The sequence below is a fragment of the Pleurodeles waltl genome, chromosome 6 (assembly GCF_031143425.1).
Source record: "Pleurodeles waltl isolate 20211129_DDA chromosome 6, aPleWal1.hap1.20221129, whole genome shotgun sequence".
Classification (NCBI taxonomy): domain Eukaryota; kingdom Metazoa; phylum Chordata; class Amphibia; order Caudata; family Salamandridae; genus Pleurodeles; species Pleurodeles waltl.
In genome coordinates this window covers 168,450,934-168,467,471 of record NC_090445.1, presented here as the reverse complement: position 1 = coordinate 168,467,471, position 16,538 = coordinate 168,450,934, and the positions used below count along the sequence as shown (strand labels likewise).

General features: G+C 46.6%; 1 protein-coding gene across 2 annotated transcripts in view; it reads right to left on the bottom strand.

Moving 5' to 3' along the window:
- Positions 1-16,538, bottom strand: part of PSME3 (proteasome activator subunit 3) — a 201,045-nt gene that overhangs the window by 125,973 nt on the left and 58,534 nt on the right. For both annotated transcript variants that reach the window (XM_069237733.1, XM_069237734.1), the window contains one exon: positions 4,211-4,279. In XM_069237733.1, coding sequence (XP_069093834.1) covers positions 4,211-4,279 — 69 coding nt within the window. The remainder of the gene's footprint in view (positions 1-4,210; positions 4,280-16,538) is intronic.

The following is a 16,538-nucleotide window of genomic DNA, read 5'->3' as shown; positions in this document are numbered from 1 at the left end:
GTTGGGTTTCGGCCTCGTCCGAATCCGCGATGGAGAAGGTTTCCTCTTCCTCCAATTGTTGGTGTCATGCCAGCGCCATCTGAAGTCTTCTTGCTCTCCGGTCTCTTAGCGTTTTCCTCGACCGAAACGCTCGACAGGCCTCGCAGGTATCCTCTTTGTGTTCGGGAGACAAACATAAATTACAGACCAGATGCTGATCTGTGTAAGGATACTTGTTGTGGCTTTCGGGGCAGAAGCGGAATGGGGTCCGTTCCATTAGCCTTGAAGACGCACGAGGTCGGGCCGACCAGGCCCCGCCGGGGAAATCGAAACCCCGAAGGGCCACCGGAGCTCTTCAAAATTCGGTGTCGATCTGTTTTAACTAACCCGATACCGAACACAAACAATACCGTTGAATTTTCTGAGATTTAACTAACTTTCCGAACCGAAACACGGAGCGAAGAGGAACACGTCTGAACCCGATGGCGGAAAGAAAACAATCTAAGATGGAGTCGACGCCCATGCGCAATGGAGCTGAAAGGGGAGGAGTCCCTCAATCTCGTGACTCGAAAAGACATCTTCGAAGAAAAACAACTTGCAACACTCCGAGCCCAACACTAGATAGCGGGATATGCACAGCATATGTATCTGCAGCTACACATGCCATCGAACACATATATATATATATATATATACACACACACACACACACACACACACACACATATATATACATATATACATACATACATAAAAATTAAAACATAAATAATTCACTGGTATGGTCAATGATGGAGCAGGTAACAAAACGTTCAGTTTTGTAGTTCCTCTTACAAGCACCTCTTGGAAGGTGTTGATGTCATCAACTGACAAGACCTATGGCTGGGGAGAATCAATCAGTGTTGGCAGTTATCTTCCAGGAAGAGAATGACCATCTTGATCGTGACCTGGACCTAGTATGAGTGCGCCGAGAGGAGCATCTTGGAGTGCAAAAAATGATGGATGTCTCAAAGGCTCTTGTGCACTCAATCTGGCCTGAGGAGACCTTTATCTCTGAGAAGAAGCAAGAGGTCTCGTAGGAGAAGAATCTTCTAAAGTTGTTTTCGAGGAAAAGGTGGAGGTGAAAAATGTGGCGCAGGAGCTGGCGGAGAGAATCCAGAAGAAGGACTGGTGACGATACAGAGTACAATTATCCTCTAAAGCCAGGGTTTATTCTTCCTGGTCTCAACCTCTTGAGGCTTTCCGCAGGCCTGGAATGCCTAGAAGTCAACAGGCTTCTTGATGTTGATAATCATGTCTTGACATTGAGCATCTCCCACGTCTCAACGTCAGAATCCTTCAACATCAACCTCCTATGTATCAACAGCAAATTTGGTCTTTCAATGTCAGCCCAGCTCTCGATGAAGAACATGTCAGCACTGTATCTTGCCTCGACATCGACCTAGAATGATGTTTTTTGAAGAATTTTACTCTTTTTGCATCTCCCTCAACTGAAAACCCCAGAGGAAGGTGGACGAGCCCTGGTAAAGGACTGACCCTCTACTCGCTCACATAACGTTCAACCTTCAGAATGCACCTCCTGCCATCCTCTTCTCTCCTGTCCCATGAAGGAGAATCTTCTCCCCGTCTCTCAGGGTATGCCTGGAAAAGGCCCTTCAGTGTTGACATCTGTCAGGTATGTGGCTGTCAGGAAGGCAGAAGTCAGGAAGGCAGATGACACATACATCATGAAGATTGGATTTGGCCTTCTTCCTGCCACAGGCAAGGTATTTGTCAAAAAAAGATGTCATTTTGACTAGAAAAATAGGTTGTCAGAAAATACCACTAGAAATTTTCAAATCTATCAAAGAGAAATAAAAAAAAAAAAATAAAAAAAAAAATTCAAAAAAAAAAAAAAAAAGAAGAGCTCGGTGCTCCTAGATCCTCTTACCAGAAACCAGATGAAAAAGGGAAAGGAAAAAAAAAAAAAAAAAAAGAAATGGGATAACTGCCATCTACTGGGCATGGTGGAATATTGAGCTGTGAACCCTTAAAGGCACCAACTCTTTTAATAGCTGCAGCCTGTAAGTCTACATTGCCCTGCTCCTCCTCCTTCCTTTTAAAAGGTTTGTGGATGAGATTTGTAAGGACAAAACACAGTTCCAGCTATTTTTCCTGATATTAATTATATATAGAAATAATTTTTTTAAATGCAAATTAAAGCCATTGGCCAATATAGCCTCATTTACAGTTTGCAAAACATGTAATAACTTAAGTGCTTATCTGGATCTAGCTAAAGAAAGGCGAACATCCATACGTACATACATTTTTTCTTCGACCCCCCCCCCCCCCCCAGACTGTTTTTCACACTTGTATTATGCTGAAGCATGTGGCGCCTGTGGGACAGTTCGTGCCATTACCACTGAGACTGGATAAGGACAATGTACATAACCCAGCAAGAAAAAGTAGTAAAATTAAAAAGTCAGGCTGCGATCATGTGTAGGCCTGTCACTGGGCTCCCTAAACTAGGTGCCAGTGGAAGCAGTTTTTGCTGCTTCCAGTTGGGGCTTTGTATCTCAGCAGCTTGAGAATGGCACCCATTAGGTATGAAACGTTTATACTTGCAGCTAAACTCAAGACAACCAATCACTTAACACAATAAGAGTAAAGAAAGATTTGTTTGACTCACAGAACTAGATAACTGCCAACAGGCAGTTATGTACAGTACACAGAGAGGAAGAACATGTCTTGAAGAGCTAACTACGTAGGACTTAGGGTGAACACCTGTCATAGCTGTGTGAAAATAGATAGTTGCCCAAGCTATCAGAAGCAAGGCCTTTCTTCCTTCATTCAATAGTGACACAATCGAGAGGACTAACCTGGTAACAGTGGCTCAAATACACATTAGGAGGACCATCACAACATGCTGATGCTTTTGAGACCCTGAAAAAAAAAGATCATTCGTCCAGCTGAAACAAATTCTAAAAGTTATCCTTTGGTTGGAAAGGGTGAAATTCCGTATCAAGTGACTACTGAACAGGGGTGAGTGGACGTACCCATTAACCACAGCAGTGGACTACTTGAGAATGGTGACCGAGTACAAGTCATGGCTGACTGACACAAAGCAGACATCTGCTACTCATTTGTGATAAGTTTCTCACTATGAGAGCATCTACTAAATTGAAACTTATTCCTGCATTGTAAGCAGATGCAAAACCTGCCAACAAATTATCTATCCTCAGAAACAAGTCACAACTCAAGGTCCTCTCAACTGCAAATAAGCAAACGCTAATTTCAAACAATGCAGAAAGCGGCCAAGACAACAGTGTGTGGCTGAAGCTAAACAGACCATGCATATCAGGTTGAACCTCTTAAACCCTAACGCAACACAAAACGTGTGTGTAATTGTAATTTATTTTTCATGTGGTTCAGAGATGCTCAATTCAAGTACTGAGAATTAATTTGTAAAACAAGAAGCCATCAACAGTAGCTTCCTCTTATAGGCGACAGGATAAGCATAATCTGTAATGTTTCAACCATGGACGAAACAGTATAGTTAATGCTGGCATCGGTTACTCTGCAATAATTTCCATACTCAAACGTTTTTTTTTGTTTTCTCAAGATTTTACACCCATGCTTACAAAGGCTTGAAGAATGACATTAGGGACTTTTGATCTTGTATCAGTCATTTATTTACTCTAGACATGCTGGTGACCAGATTACAAAAATCTTGTATAGATTTAAAAAAAAAAAAAAAAAAGTTTTACTAAAGGTATTAAACTAAAGAGCTTAATCAGGAGGAGGGATGCCAGGTTCCAGTAAATATATCTACTTAAAATGTTTAGTTACCAACTGTGAAGATCCAAAAGGTAAAAATGTGGTTTTAAAAATCTACACGACATTCACTCATTTTTCACTGTCTGTTAAAAGGCTTCACCAACTATGAAGATTAGTAATAGAACATTTTTAGATTTAAACAATGGATTACTAACTTGCTATAACCAATGAGTAAGGCTGCATTCAAACTGGTCGCACAACAAGCATGGATGCAAGTTTGGGGTATAGACAATGCTACTTTGACCAGCTAAAAACATGTTCAAATGGAAGATGACAACCAACAGATAGAAGTGCTTCCATTATTAGACAAGATCCTGAAGAATTACATTCTTGTACCTTGACCAGCAACAGCATTTTTAACCTAGAGCAACATTGATTTTAAAAAGTAGATAATAAAATTATGAAAATTCTGTACCTGAATAGAAACACCAAAGTTGTTACCATCTTCTATTCTTGGAATGAGAAGTTGAACCCACATTTTCACCTAAAAACAAAAACGGAACATATTTTGCAGGTTTCAGCAACCCAGAGGCTTTGCAACTATTTTAAATTCAGGATTGTACAAATGAATGGCTACAGTGATACAGCACAAATCAATGGCAAAGTACAAGCAAGACAAACAACTTGGCACATTAGTTTAGAACAACCAGGTAGCTCAAGGGTCCACAAAAAGATTATGTCTTTTCAGAACTCAACCCAAACACTGACCCTGCGACAATAGGTTAGTGTCGGAGAACACACAAACCAACTCAGTCGCAAGATTTAAAATAAATAAATAAATAAATAGAAGGATATGGCATTCTGGTGAGATGCATCAGCACCTTTTAAGGTGGGCCATCACCAACGACACTCACTCAGGGAGAACAGCTCTTAAAAAAAGCTTACCTTCACATGGAGAAAATGACCATCCCTGAACACTTCGAGATGAGACCCAATTCCTCATGACTGTTCTAGCTCATGATAAGAAGCAAACGTAACATGCCTCAACTCTGGACCAAGGAGTGTCCTCAGAATTGACCCTTAAGACCCTTAGAATGGCAGCCTCCCCAAGATGCTGCCCTACAGTTAACACCGGGGGCACCTTCTAAATAATGACTGCTTCTACCTACTATCAGGCTCTGCCCCCTCCCTAATCAGCTCCCGAGTTCAGACATCTTTCACAACTGCAAATATCACTTAGCATGGAAAAGGGATTTGGTGCACTGTATACCAATGTTCAAATGAGTTTCAGGAAAGAGGCCACCCAGTACAAACTTCTCTACTAAGGGTATACAACCCATGATAAACGACCCTTAAGTGTTACAACACTATAATTTGTAGAGCTCACATCCTTCAGGTTTCTTCGAACTATGAGCTCATAGGATAAGAAGAAATTAAAGCATTGAGATGGAGAGTAAGAAAAACTTGTGGAACACACATACTATTTAGCAGTTTTCAAAACATAGTAGAAGGTAGTAACTAACCCTTAAATTGTCAGGCAGTGGATTACAGATAACAGCGGTTACCTCTCCCTTCCCATACCTACAGGATCACAAGCAGAATTTTGGCAGAACATAACACACAAGAAGGCATGTGCCTTAAAGATATCCTGTGCTTTAAGCCACAGCCAATGCAGTAGTGTACGCAGCCTGGCCACCAATAGCTGGAGGACTTTAAAAGCAGTCTGACTCCAGTGTACTGGAACATTATTATCTCAGACTGAGCATCCTCCGTCAGCCCCAGATACAAAGCATTACCATAAGCAAGAGGTGAACTAAAGCAGGTGACGACTACTAAACATTCTGTTTAGGCAACATATCAAACTCTTCCTCAGAAGGCAAAAAAGGATTAAGAAAGCACTACCTACAGCCTATCCTTTAATGATTTCATTCCTATAATGCAGCATGGACTTAACCATCACAGTTGAAATGTTCAGAGATAGTTCAGCACAATTGGATCAAATAAGTAATTAAAAGGGCACCAACTCCAGGATTCGATTGTGCATCATCATTAAAACAGTACAGCAGTTAGACTTGCATAGAGGCAAGTGTAGGCAATTTCATAAATTAAGCAAAAGTTCATCCAAAGTACTCTCTGATCCTGACAGGATGAAGCATAATTAATAGTAAGTGCTCATATTAAATGTTTCCCCTTGCGGTACCATGGCTTCACAGACTGGGGCTACTCCACCCAAGAATGCTGGCAGGGAGCACCTAAACATTTGCTAAATCCTCCCATTTCTCACTACTACGTGATTAGGTCGAAAGAATTAGTAGCCTCCTCAAAAAATACTATCAAGAGCAGAGTGTTTTTTTTAGACATGTATCTAACAAAATAAGTAAATAAAAAGGCCTATGCTAAAATATCGATGTTTTGAACAGCAACATCTAAAAAGTGCACCAATCTAAACAAGTTACTTACCTCGGTAATGAATTATCTGGTAGAGAAAATAACTAGCTGCAGATTCCTTACCTTTCAATTTCCTAGGCGTCATACTGGATCTGGACGATTTTTGCATGAGCAGTACCATTGCTTGGTTCCGTGTTGCGTTGTTGGTGCCGGAAGGGACCCAGAAGAGCAGAGACAGAGGTGTGTCAAAACTAAGGCCTGAAGGTTTGTTTCATCCCGAATCCTGGATATCTGTCGCAGAGCAGGGAGGAATGGGTGGGTCTGTAAGGAATCTGAAGCTAGATATTGTCTCTACCAGATGTTTTGTTACCAAAGGTAAGTAATTTGCTCATCTGATATACACCTAGCTGCAGATTCCTTACCTTTGAATAGATATCCAAGCAACAGCAACCTCGGTGGTGGGCTGTGGACAAATCAGTTAAACTAGGAAGTCCTGTAGAACCGAACAGGTGAAATGCCCATCACTGCAGACCTGACTGTCCTGGCAGTAGTGTTTGGTGAACGTGTACAGAGATGTCCAGGTTGCTGCCTGGCATACATCCAGGAATGGAACTCCACCTGCTAACACAGTGGTCTCAACCTTTCCCCTGGTAGAATGAGCCCTTAAGCTTTCAGGAGACTGTTTCTTGGCCAAGGCGTAGCAGATTTCAATACAGAACTGTAAGGAAATGCCTCCTTGGCATGGTTACCCCCTGACTTTTTGCCTTTGCTGATGCTATGTTTTGAATTGAAAGTGTGCTGAGGCCTGCTAACAAGGCCCCAGCACCAGTGTTCTTTCCCTAACCTGTACTTTTGATTCCACAATTGGCACACCCTGGCATCCAGATAAGTCCCTTGTAAGTGGTACCCCTGGTACCAAGGGCCCTGATGCCAAGGAAGGTCTCGAAGGGCTGCAGCATGTCTTATGCCACCCTGGAGACCCCTCACTCAGCACAGACACACTGCTTGCCAGCTTGTGTGTGCTGGTGAGAACAAAACGAGTAAGTCGACATGGCACTCCCCTCAGGGTGCCATGCCAGCCTCTCATTGCCTATGCAGGTATAGATAAGTCACCCCTCTAGTAGGCCTTACAGCCCTAAGGCAGGGTGCACTATACCATAGGTGAGGGCACCAGTGCATGAGCACTGTGCCCCTACAGTGTCTAAGCAATACCTTAGACATTGTAAGTGCAGGGTAGCCATAAGAGTATATGGTCTGGGAGTCTGTTTTACACGAACTCCACAGCACCATAATGGCTACACTGAAAACTGGGAAGTTTGGTATCAAACTTCTCAGCACAATAAATGCACACTGATGCCAGTGTACATTTTATTGTAAACTACACCCCAGAGGGCACCTTAGAGGTGCCCCCTGAAACCTTAACCGACTATCTGTGTAGGCTGACTGGTTCCAGCAGCCTGCCACACTAGAGACATGTTGCTGGCCCCATGGGGAGAGTGCCTTTGTCACTCTGAGGCCAGTAACAAAGCCTGCACTGGGTGGAGATGCTAACACCTCCCCCAGACAGGAGCTGTAACACCTGGCGGTGAGCCTCAAAGGCTCACCCCTTTGTCACAGCACCGCAGGACACTCCAGCTAGTGGAGTTGCCCGCCCCCTCCGGCCACGGCCCCCACTTTTGGCGGCAAGGCCGGAGGAAACAAAGAAAACCACAAGGAGGAGTCACTGGCCAGTCAGGACAGCCCCTAAGGTGTCCTGAGCGGAGGTGACTAACTTTTAGAAATCCTCCATCTTGCAGATGGAGGATTCCCCCAATAGGATTAGGGATGTGACCCCCTCCCCTTGGGAGGAGGCACAAAGAGGGTGTACCCACCCTCAGGGCTAGTAGCCATTGGCTACTAACCCCCCAGACCTAAACACGCCCTTAAATTTAGTATTTAAGGGCTTCCCTGAACCTAAGAATTTAGATTCCTGCAACTTACCTGAAGAAGAAGACTGCTGAGCTGAAAAACACCTGCAGAGGAAGAACAGAAGACACCAACTGCTTTGGCCCCAGTCCTACCAGCCTGTCTCCTGCCTTCCAAAAGAAACCTGCTCCAGCGACGCTTTCCGAGGGACCAGCGACCTCTGAATCCTCTGAGGACTGCCCTGCTTCAAGAAAGACAAGAAACTCCCAAGGACAGCGGCACTGCTCCACAAGAACTGCAACTTTGTTTCAAGGAGCAGATTTAAAGACCCCTGCAACTCCCCGCAAGAAGCGTGAGACTTGCAACACTGAACCCGGCAACCCCGACTCGACTGGTGGAGAAACAACGCTTCAGGGAGGACCCTCCGGCGACTCTACGACTGTGAGTAACCAAAGTTGTCCCCCCTGAGCCCCCACAGAGACGCCTGCAGAGGGAATCCCGAGGCTCCCCCTGACCGCGACTGCCTGAACTCCATTTCCCGACGGCTGGAAAAGACTCTGCACCCGCAGCCCCCAGCACCTAAAGAAACGGAACTCCTGTGCAGGAGTGACCCCCAGGAGGCCCTCTCCCTTGCCCAGGTGGTGGCTACCCCGAGGAGCCCCCCCCCCCCTTGCCTGCCTGCAACGCTGAAGAGATCCCTTGATCTCTCATTGAAAACCATTACAAACCAGACGCGTGTTTGCACACTGCACCCGGCCGCCCCCGCGCTGCTGAGGGTGTACTTTTTGTGCTGACCTGTGTCCCCCCCGGTGCCCTACAAAACCACCCTGGTCTGCCCTCCGAAGACGCGGGTACTTACCTGCTGGCAGACTGGAACCGGGACACCCCCTTTTATCCATTGAAGCCTATGCGTTTTGGGCACCTCTTTGACCTCTGCACCTGACCGGCCCTGAGCTGCTGGTGTGGTAACTTTGGGGTTGCTCTGAACCCCCAATGGTGGACTACCTTGGACCAAAAACTGAAACCTGTAAGTGACTTACTTACCTGTTAAAACTAACATTACTTTACCTCCCCCAGGAACTGTGAAAATTGCACTGTGTCCACTTTTAAAACAGCTTATTGTGTTTTATGTGAAAAGTATACATGCTAATGAAATGATTCAAAGTTCCTAAAGTACTTACCTGCAATACCTTTCAAATGAGATATTACATGTAAAATTTGAACCTGTGGTTCTTAAAATAAACTAAGAAAATATATTTTTCTATAACAAAACCTATTGGCTGGATTTGTCTCTGAGTGTGTGTTCCTCATTTATTGCCTGTGTGTATGTACAACAAATGCTTAACACTACTCCTTTGATAAGCCTACTGCTCGACCACACTACCACAAAATAGAGCATTAGTATTATCTCTTTTTGCCACTATCTTACCTCTAAGGGAAACCCTTGGACTCTGTGCATACTATTCCTTACTTTGAAATAGTGCATACAGAGCCAACTTCCTACATTGGTCGATCAGCGGTGGGGTACAAGACTTTGCATTTGCTGGACTACTCAGCCAATACCTGATCACACGACAAATTCCAAAAATTGTCATTAGAAATGGATTTTTTGCAATTTGAAATTTTTCTAAATTCTTTAAAGTCCTGCTAGGGCCTTGTGTTAGTCCCTGTTAGCATTGCTTTTAGAGTTTAAAAGTTTGGTAAAAGTTTGAATTAGATTCTAGAACTAGTTTTAGATTCTTAAAAAGTATTCCAACTTTTAGAGGCATAATGTCTAGTGCAGAGATGAATGTGGTGGAACTCGACACCACACCTTACCTCCATCTTAAGATGAGGGAGCTAAGGTCACTCTGTAAAATAAAGAAAATAGTAATGGGCCCCAGACCTTCCAAACTACAGCTCCAGGAGCTGTTGGCAGAGTTTGAAAAGGCCAACCCCTCTGAGGATGGCAACTCAGAGGATGATGAGTGACTTGGAGGGTGATTCCCCCCTACCAGTCCTATCTAGGGAGGACAGGGCCCCTCAAGCCCTGACTCCAAGCATAATAGTCAGAGATGCTGGCTCCCTCACAGGAGGGACCAACCTCTCTGAAATCCCTGAGGATAACTCCAGTGAAGAGGACATCCAGTTAGCCAGGACGGCCAAAAGATTGGCTTTGGAAAGACAGATCCTAGCCATAGAAAGGGAAAGACAAGAGATGGGCCTAGGACCCATCAATGGTGGCAGCAACATAAATAGGGTCAGGGATTCTCCTGACATGTTGAAAATCCCTAAAGGGATTGTAACTAAATATGAAGATGGTGATGACATCACCAAATGGTTCACAGCTTTTGAGAGGGCTTGTGTAACCAGAAAAGTGAACAAATCTCACTGGGGTGCTCTCCTTTGGGAAATGTTCACAGGAAAGTGTAGGGATAGACTCCTCACACTCTCTGGAAAAGATGCAGAATCTTATGACTTCATGAAGGGTACCCTGATTGAGGGCTTTGGATTCTCCACTGAGTATAGGATTAGATTCAGGGGGGCTCAAAAATCCTCGAGCCAGACCTGGGTTGACTTTGTAGACTACTCAGTAAAAACACTAGATGGTTGGATTCAAGGCAGTGGTGTAAGTAATTATGATGGGCTGTACAATTTATTTGTGAAAAGAACACCTATTAAGTAATTGTTTCAATGATAAACTGCATCAGCATCTGGTAGACCTAGGACCAATTTCTCCCCAAGAATTGGGAAAGAAGGCGGACCATTGGGTCAAGACTATGGTGTCCAAAACTTCCACAGGGGGTGACCAAAAGAAAGGGGTCACAAAACCTCCCCAGGGGAAGGGTGGTGAGACAGCCAAAAACAAAAATAGTAAAGAGTCTTCTACAGGCCCCCAAAAACCTGCACAGGAGGGTGGGCCCAGAACCTCTTCACAAAACAATTCTGGGTACAAGGGTAAAAACTTTGATCCCAAAAAGGCCTGGTGTTGTAGCTGTAGTCAGTCTGGACACCAAACTGGAGACAAGGCCTGTCCCAAGAAAGATACCACTTCTAACTCCCATCCAGCTAAAACTGGAATGGCCAGTCTTCAAGTGGGATCAACAGTGTGCCCAGAGCAAATCCGGTGTCACACTGAAGCTACATTAGTCTCTGAGGGTGGGGTGGATTTAGCCACACTGGCTGCCTGGCCCCCTAACATGCAAAAATACAGGCAGCAGCTCTTAATTAATGGGACAAGTGTAGAGGGCCTGAGGGATACAGGTGCCAGTGTCACTATGGTGACAGAGAAACTGGTTTCCCCTGGCCAATACCTGGCTGGACAAACTTATCCAGTCACCAACGCTGACAATCAGACTAAAGTACATCCCATGGCTATGGTAACTTTAGAGTGGGGAGGGGTCAATGGCCTGAAACAGGTGGTCTCCTCAAATATCCCAGTAGACTGTTTGCTTGGAAATGACCTGGAGTCCTCAGCATGGGCTGAGGTAGAACTGAAAACCCATGCAGCCATGCTGGGTATCCCTGAACTGGTGTGTGTCAAGACAAGGGCAAGGCTCAGGGTGAAAAAGTAAAGCTGGAGTCTGGAAGAAAGGCCCAGCCTACCAAGAGGAAAGGAAAGTCAGCTGGGAAACCAGCTGCAACACAGCAAGAAAAAGAGAACCTCTCTTCTCAGGAAGAAGTTCTGCCCTCTGAGGGAACTGAGCCTATGGAGCTGGAACCTTATCAGGTTGAGCTCTTAGGCCCAGGGGGACCCTCAAGGGAAGAGTTGTGTAAGGGACAAGAAACCTGTCCCTCTCTTGAAGGCCTTAGGCAGCAAGCTGCTGAAGAGTCCAATGGCAAGAAAAATGGAACACATAGGGTCTATTGGGAAGATGGACTCCTGTACACTGAGGCAAGAGATCCCAAACCTGGTGCCACTAGGAGAGTGGTAGTGCCTCAGGGTTTCAGAGAGTTTATTCTGACCTTAGCCCATGATATTCCCCTTGCTGGGCATTTGGGACAAACCAAGACGTGGGAGAGGTTAGTCAACCACTTCTACTGGCCCAATATGTCCCAGAAGGTTAAGGAGTTTTGCCTCTCCTGCCCCACCTGTCAAGCCAGTGGTAAGACAGGTGGGCATCCAAAGGCCCCCCTCATTCCACTTCCCTTTGAAAGAGTGGGTGTGGACATAGTTGGTCCACTAGAACCCTCCCACAGCCTCAGGAAATATGTACATCCTAGTAGTAGTGGATCATGCTACTAGGTATCCTGAAGCTATTCCCCTTAGGTCGACTACTGCCCCTGCAGTAGCCAAGGCCCTCATTGGTATCTTTACCAGAGTGGGTTTCCCTAAGGAGGTGGTGTCTGACAGAGGTACCAACTTCATGTCAGCATACCTAAAACACATGTGGAATGAGTGTGGGGTGACTTATAAATTCACTACACCATATCATCCACAAACTAATGGCCTTGTGGAGAGATTCAACAAGACATTAAAGGGCATGATCATGGGGCTCCCAGAAAAACTCAAAAGGAGATGGGATGTCCTCCTGCCATGTCTGCTTTTCGCTTACAGAGAGTTGCCTCAGAAGGGAGTAGGATTCTCACCCTTTGAACTTCTGTTTGGCCACCCTGTAAGGGGACCACTTGCTCTTGTTAAAGAAGGCTGGGAGAGACCTCTTCATGAGCCTAAACAAGACATAGTGGACTATGTACTTGGCCTTCGCTCAAGGATGGCAGAGTACATGGAAAAGGCAAGTAAAAACCTTGAGGCCAGCCAACAACTCCAGAAGTTGTGGTATGACCAAAAGGCTGCACTGGTTGAATTTCAACCAGGGCAGAAAGTGTGGGTTCTGGAGCCTGTGGCTCCCAGGGCACTTCAGGACAAATGGAGTGGCCCTTACCCAGTACTAAAGAGGAAGAGTCAGGTCACCTACCTGGTGGACCTGGGCACAAGCAGGAGCCCCAAGAGGGTGATCCATGTGAACCGCCTTAAGCTCTTCCATGACAGGGCTGATGTAAATCTGTTGATGGTGACAGATGAGGACCAGGAAGCGGAGAGTGAACCTCTCCCTGATCTCCTCTCATCAGACCCTAAAGATGGCTCAGTGGATGGAGTGATCTACTCTGACACCCTCTCTAGCCAACAGCAGTCTGACTGTAGGAAGGTCCTGCAGCAGTTTGCTGACCTCTTTTCCCTAACCCCTGGTCAGACACACCTGTGTACCCATGATGTGGACACAGGAGACAGCATGCCTGTCAAAAACAAAATATTTAGACAGTCTGACCAAGTTAAGGAAAGCATCAAGGTGGAAGTCCACAAGATGCTGGAATTGGGAGTAATTGAGTACTCTGACAGCCCCTGGGCTAGCCCAGTGGTCTTAGTCCCCAAACCTCACACCAAAGAAGGAAAGAGAGATGAGGTTTTCTGTGGACTACAGAGGTCTCAACTCTGTCACCAAGACAGATGCTCATCCCATTCCTAGAGCTGATGAGCTAATAGACAAATTAGGGGCTGCCAAATTCTTAAGTACCTTTGACTTAACAGCAGGGTACTGGCAAATCAAAATGGCCCCTGGAGCAAAAGAAAAGACAGCATTCTCCACACCTGATGGGCATTATCAGTTCACTGTTATGCCCTTTGGTTTAAAGAATGCCCCTGCCACCTTCCAAAGGTTGGTGAATCAAGTCCTTGCTGGGTTGGAATCCTTTAGTGCAGCTTATCTTGATGATATTGCTGTCTTCAGCTCCACCTGGCAGGATCACCTGGTCCACCTGAAGAAGGTTTTGAAGGCCCTGCAATCTGCAGGCCCCTCTACCAAGGCATCCAAATGCCAGATAGGGCAGGGAACTGTGGTTTACTTGGGACACCTTGTAGGTGGAGGCCAAGTTCAGCCACTCCAGCCTAAGATCCAGACTATTCTGGACTGGGCAGCTCCAAAAACCCAGACTCAAGTCAGGGCATTCCTTGGCTTGACTGGGTACTATAGGAGGTTTGTGAAGGGATATGGATCCATTGTGACAGCCCTCACAGAACTCACCTCCAAGAAAATGCCCAAGAAAGTAAACTGGACTGTAGAATGCCAACAGGCCTTTGACACCCTGAAGCAAGCTATGTGCACAGCACCAGTTCTAAAAGCTCCAGATTACTCCAAGCAATTCATTGTGCAAACAGATGCCTCTGAACATGGGATAGGGGCAGTTTTGTCCCAAACAAATGATGATGGCCTTGACCAGCCTGTTGCTTTCATTACCAGGAGGTTACTCCCCAGGGAGCAGCGTTGGAGTGCCATTGAGAGGGAGGCCTTTGCTGTGGTTTGGTCCCTGAAGAAGTTGAGACCATACCTCTTTGGTACTCACTTCCTAGTTCAAACTGACCACAGACCTCTCAGATGGCTGATGCAAATGAAAGGTGAAAATCCAAAACTGTTGAGGTGGTCCATCTCCCTACAGGGAATGGACTTTATAGTGGAACACAGACCTGGGACTGCCCATGCCAATGCAGATGGCCTTTCCAGGTTCTTCCACTTAGAAAATGAAGACTCTCTTGGGAAAGGTTAGTCTCATCCTCTTTCGTTTGGGAGGGGGGGGGGGGGTTGTGTAAGGAAATGCCTCCTTGGCATGGTTACCCCCTGACTTTTTGCCTTTGCTGATGCTATGTTTTGAATTGAAAGTGTGCTGAGGCCTGCTAACCAGGCCCCAGCACCAGTGTTCTTTCCCTAACCTGTACTTTTGATTCCACAATTGGCACACCCTGGCATCCAGATAAGTCCCTTGTAAGTGGTACCCCTGGTACCAAGGGCCCTGATGCCAAGGAAGGTCTCTAAGGGCTGCAGCATGTCTTATGCCACCCTGGAGACCCCTCACTCAGCACAGACACACTGCTTGCCAGCTTGTGTGTGCTGGTGAGAACAAAACGAGTAAGTCGACATGGCACTCCCCTCAGGGTGCCATGCCAGCCTCTCACTGCCTATGCAGGTATAGATAAGTCACCCCTCTAGTAGGCCTTACAGCCCTAAGGCAGGGTGCACTATACCATAGGTGAGGGCACCAGTGCATGAGCACTGTGCCCCTACAGTGTCTAAGCAATACCTTAGACATTGTAAGTGCAGGGTAGCCATAAGAGTATATGGTCTGGGAGTCTGTTTTACACGAACTCCACAGCACCATAATGGCTACACTGAAAACTGGGAAGTTTGGTATCAAACTTCTCAGCACAATAAATGCACACTGATGCCAGTGTACATTTTATTGTAAACTACACCCCAGAGGGCACCTTAGAGGTGCCCCCTGAAACCTTAACCGACTATCTGTGTAGGCTGACTGGTTCCAGCAGCCTGCCACACTAGAGACATGTTGCTGGCCCCATGGGGAGAGTGCCTTTGTCACTCTGAGGCCAGTAACAAAGCCTGCACTGGGTGGAGATGCTAACACCTCCCCCAGACAGGAGCTGTAACACCTGGCGGTGAGCCTCAAAGGCTCACCCCTTTGTCACAGCACCGCAGGACACTCCAGCTAGTGGAGTTGCCCGCCCCCTCCGGCCACGGCCCCCACTTTTGGCGGCAAGGCCGGAGGAAACAAAGAAAACCACAAGGAGGAGTCACTGGCCAGTCAGGACAGCCCCTAAGGTGTCCTGAGCGGAGGTGACTAACTTTTAGAAATCCTCCATCTTGCAGATGGAGGATTCCCCCAATAGGATTAGGGATGTGACCCCCTCCCCTTGGGAGGAGGCACAAAGAGGGTGTACCCACCCTCAGGGCTAGTAGCCATTGGCTACTAACCCCCCAGACCTAAACACGCCCTTAAATTTAGTATTTAAGGGCTTCCCTGAACCTAAGAATTTAGATTCCTGCAACTTACCTGAAGAAGAAGACTGCTGAGCTGAAAAACCCCTGCAGAGGAAGAACAGAAGACACAAACTGCTTTGGCCCCAGTCCTACCAGCCTGTCTCCTGCCTTCCAAAAGAAACCTGCTCCAGCTATGCTTTCCGAGGGACCAGCGACCTCTGAATCCTCTGAGGACTGCCCTGCTTCAAGAAAGACAAGAAACTCCCGAGGACAGCGGCACTGCTCCACAAGAACTGCAACTTTGTTTCAAGGAGCAGATTTAAAGACCCCTGCAACTCCCCGCAAGAAGCGTGAGACTTGCAACACTGCACCCGGCGACCCAGACTCGACTGGTGGAGAAACAACGCTTCAGGGAGGACCCTCCGGCGACTCTACGACTGAGTAACCAAAGTTGTCCCCCCCTGAGCCCCCACAGCAACGCCTGCAGAGGGAATCCAGAGGCACCCCCTGACCGAGACTGCCTGAACTCCATTTCCCGACGGCTGGAAAAGACTCTGCACCCGCAGCCCCCAGCACCTAAAGAAACGGAACTCCTGTGCAGGAGTGGCCCCCAGGAGGCCCTCACCCTTGCCCAGGTGGTGGCTACCCCGAGGAGCCCCCCCCTTGCCTGCCTGCAACGCTGAAGAGATCCCTTGATCTCTCATTGAAAACCATTACAAACCCGATGCGTGTTTGCACACTGCACCCGGCCGCCCCCGCGCT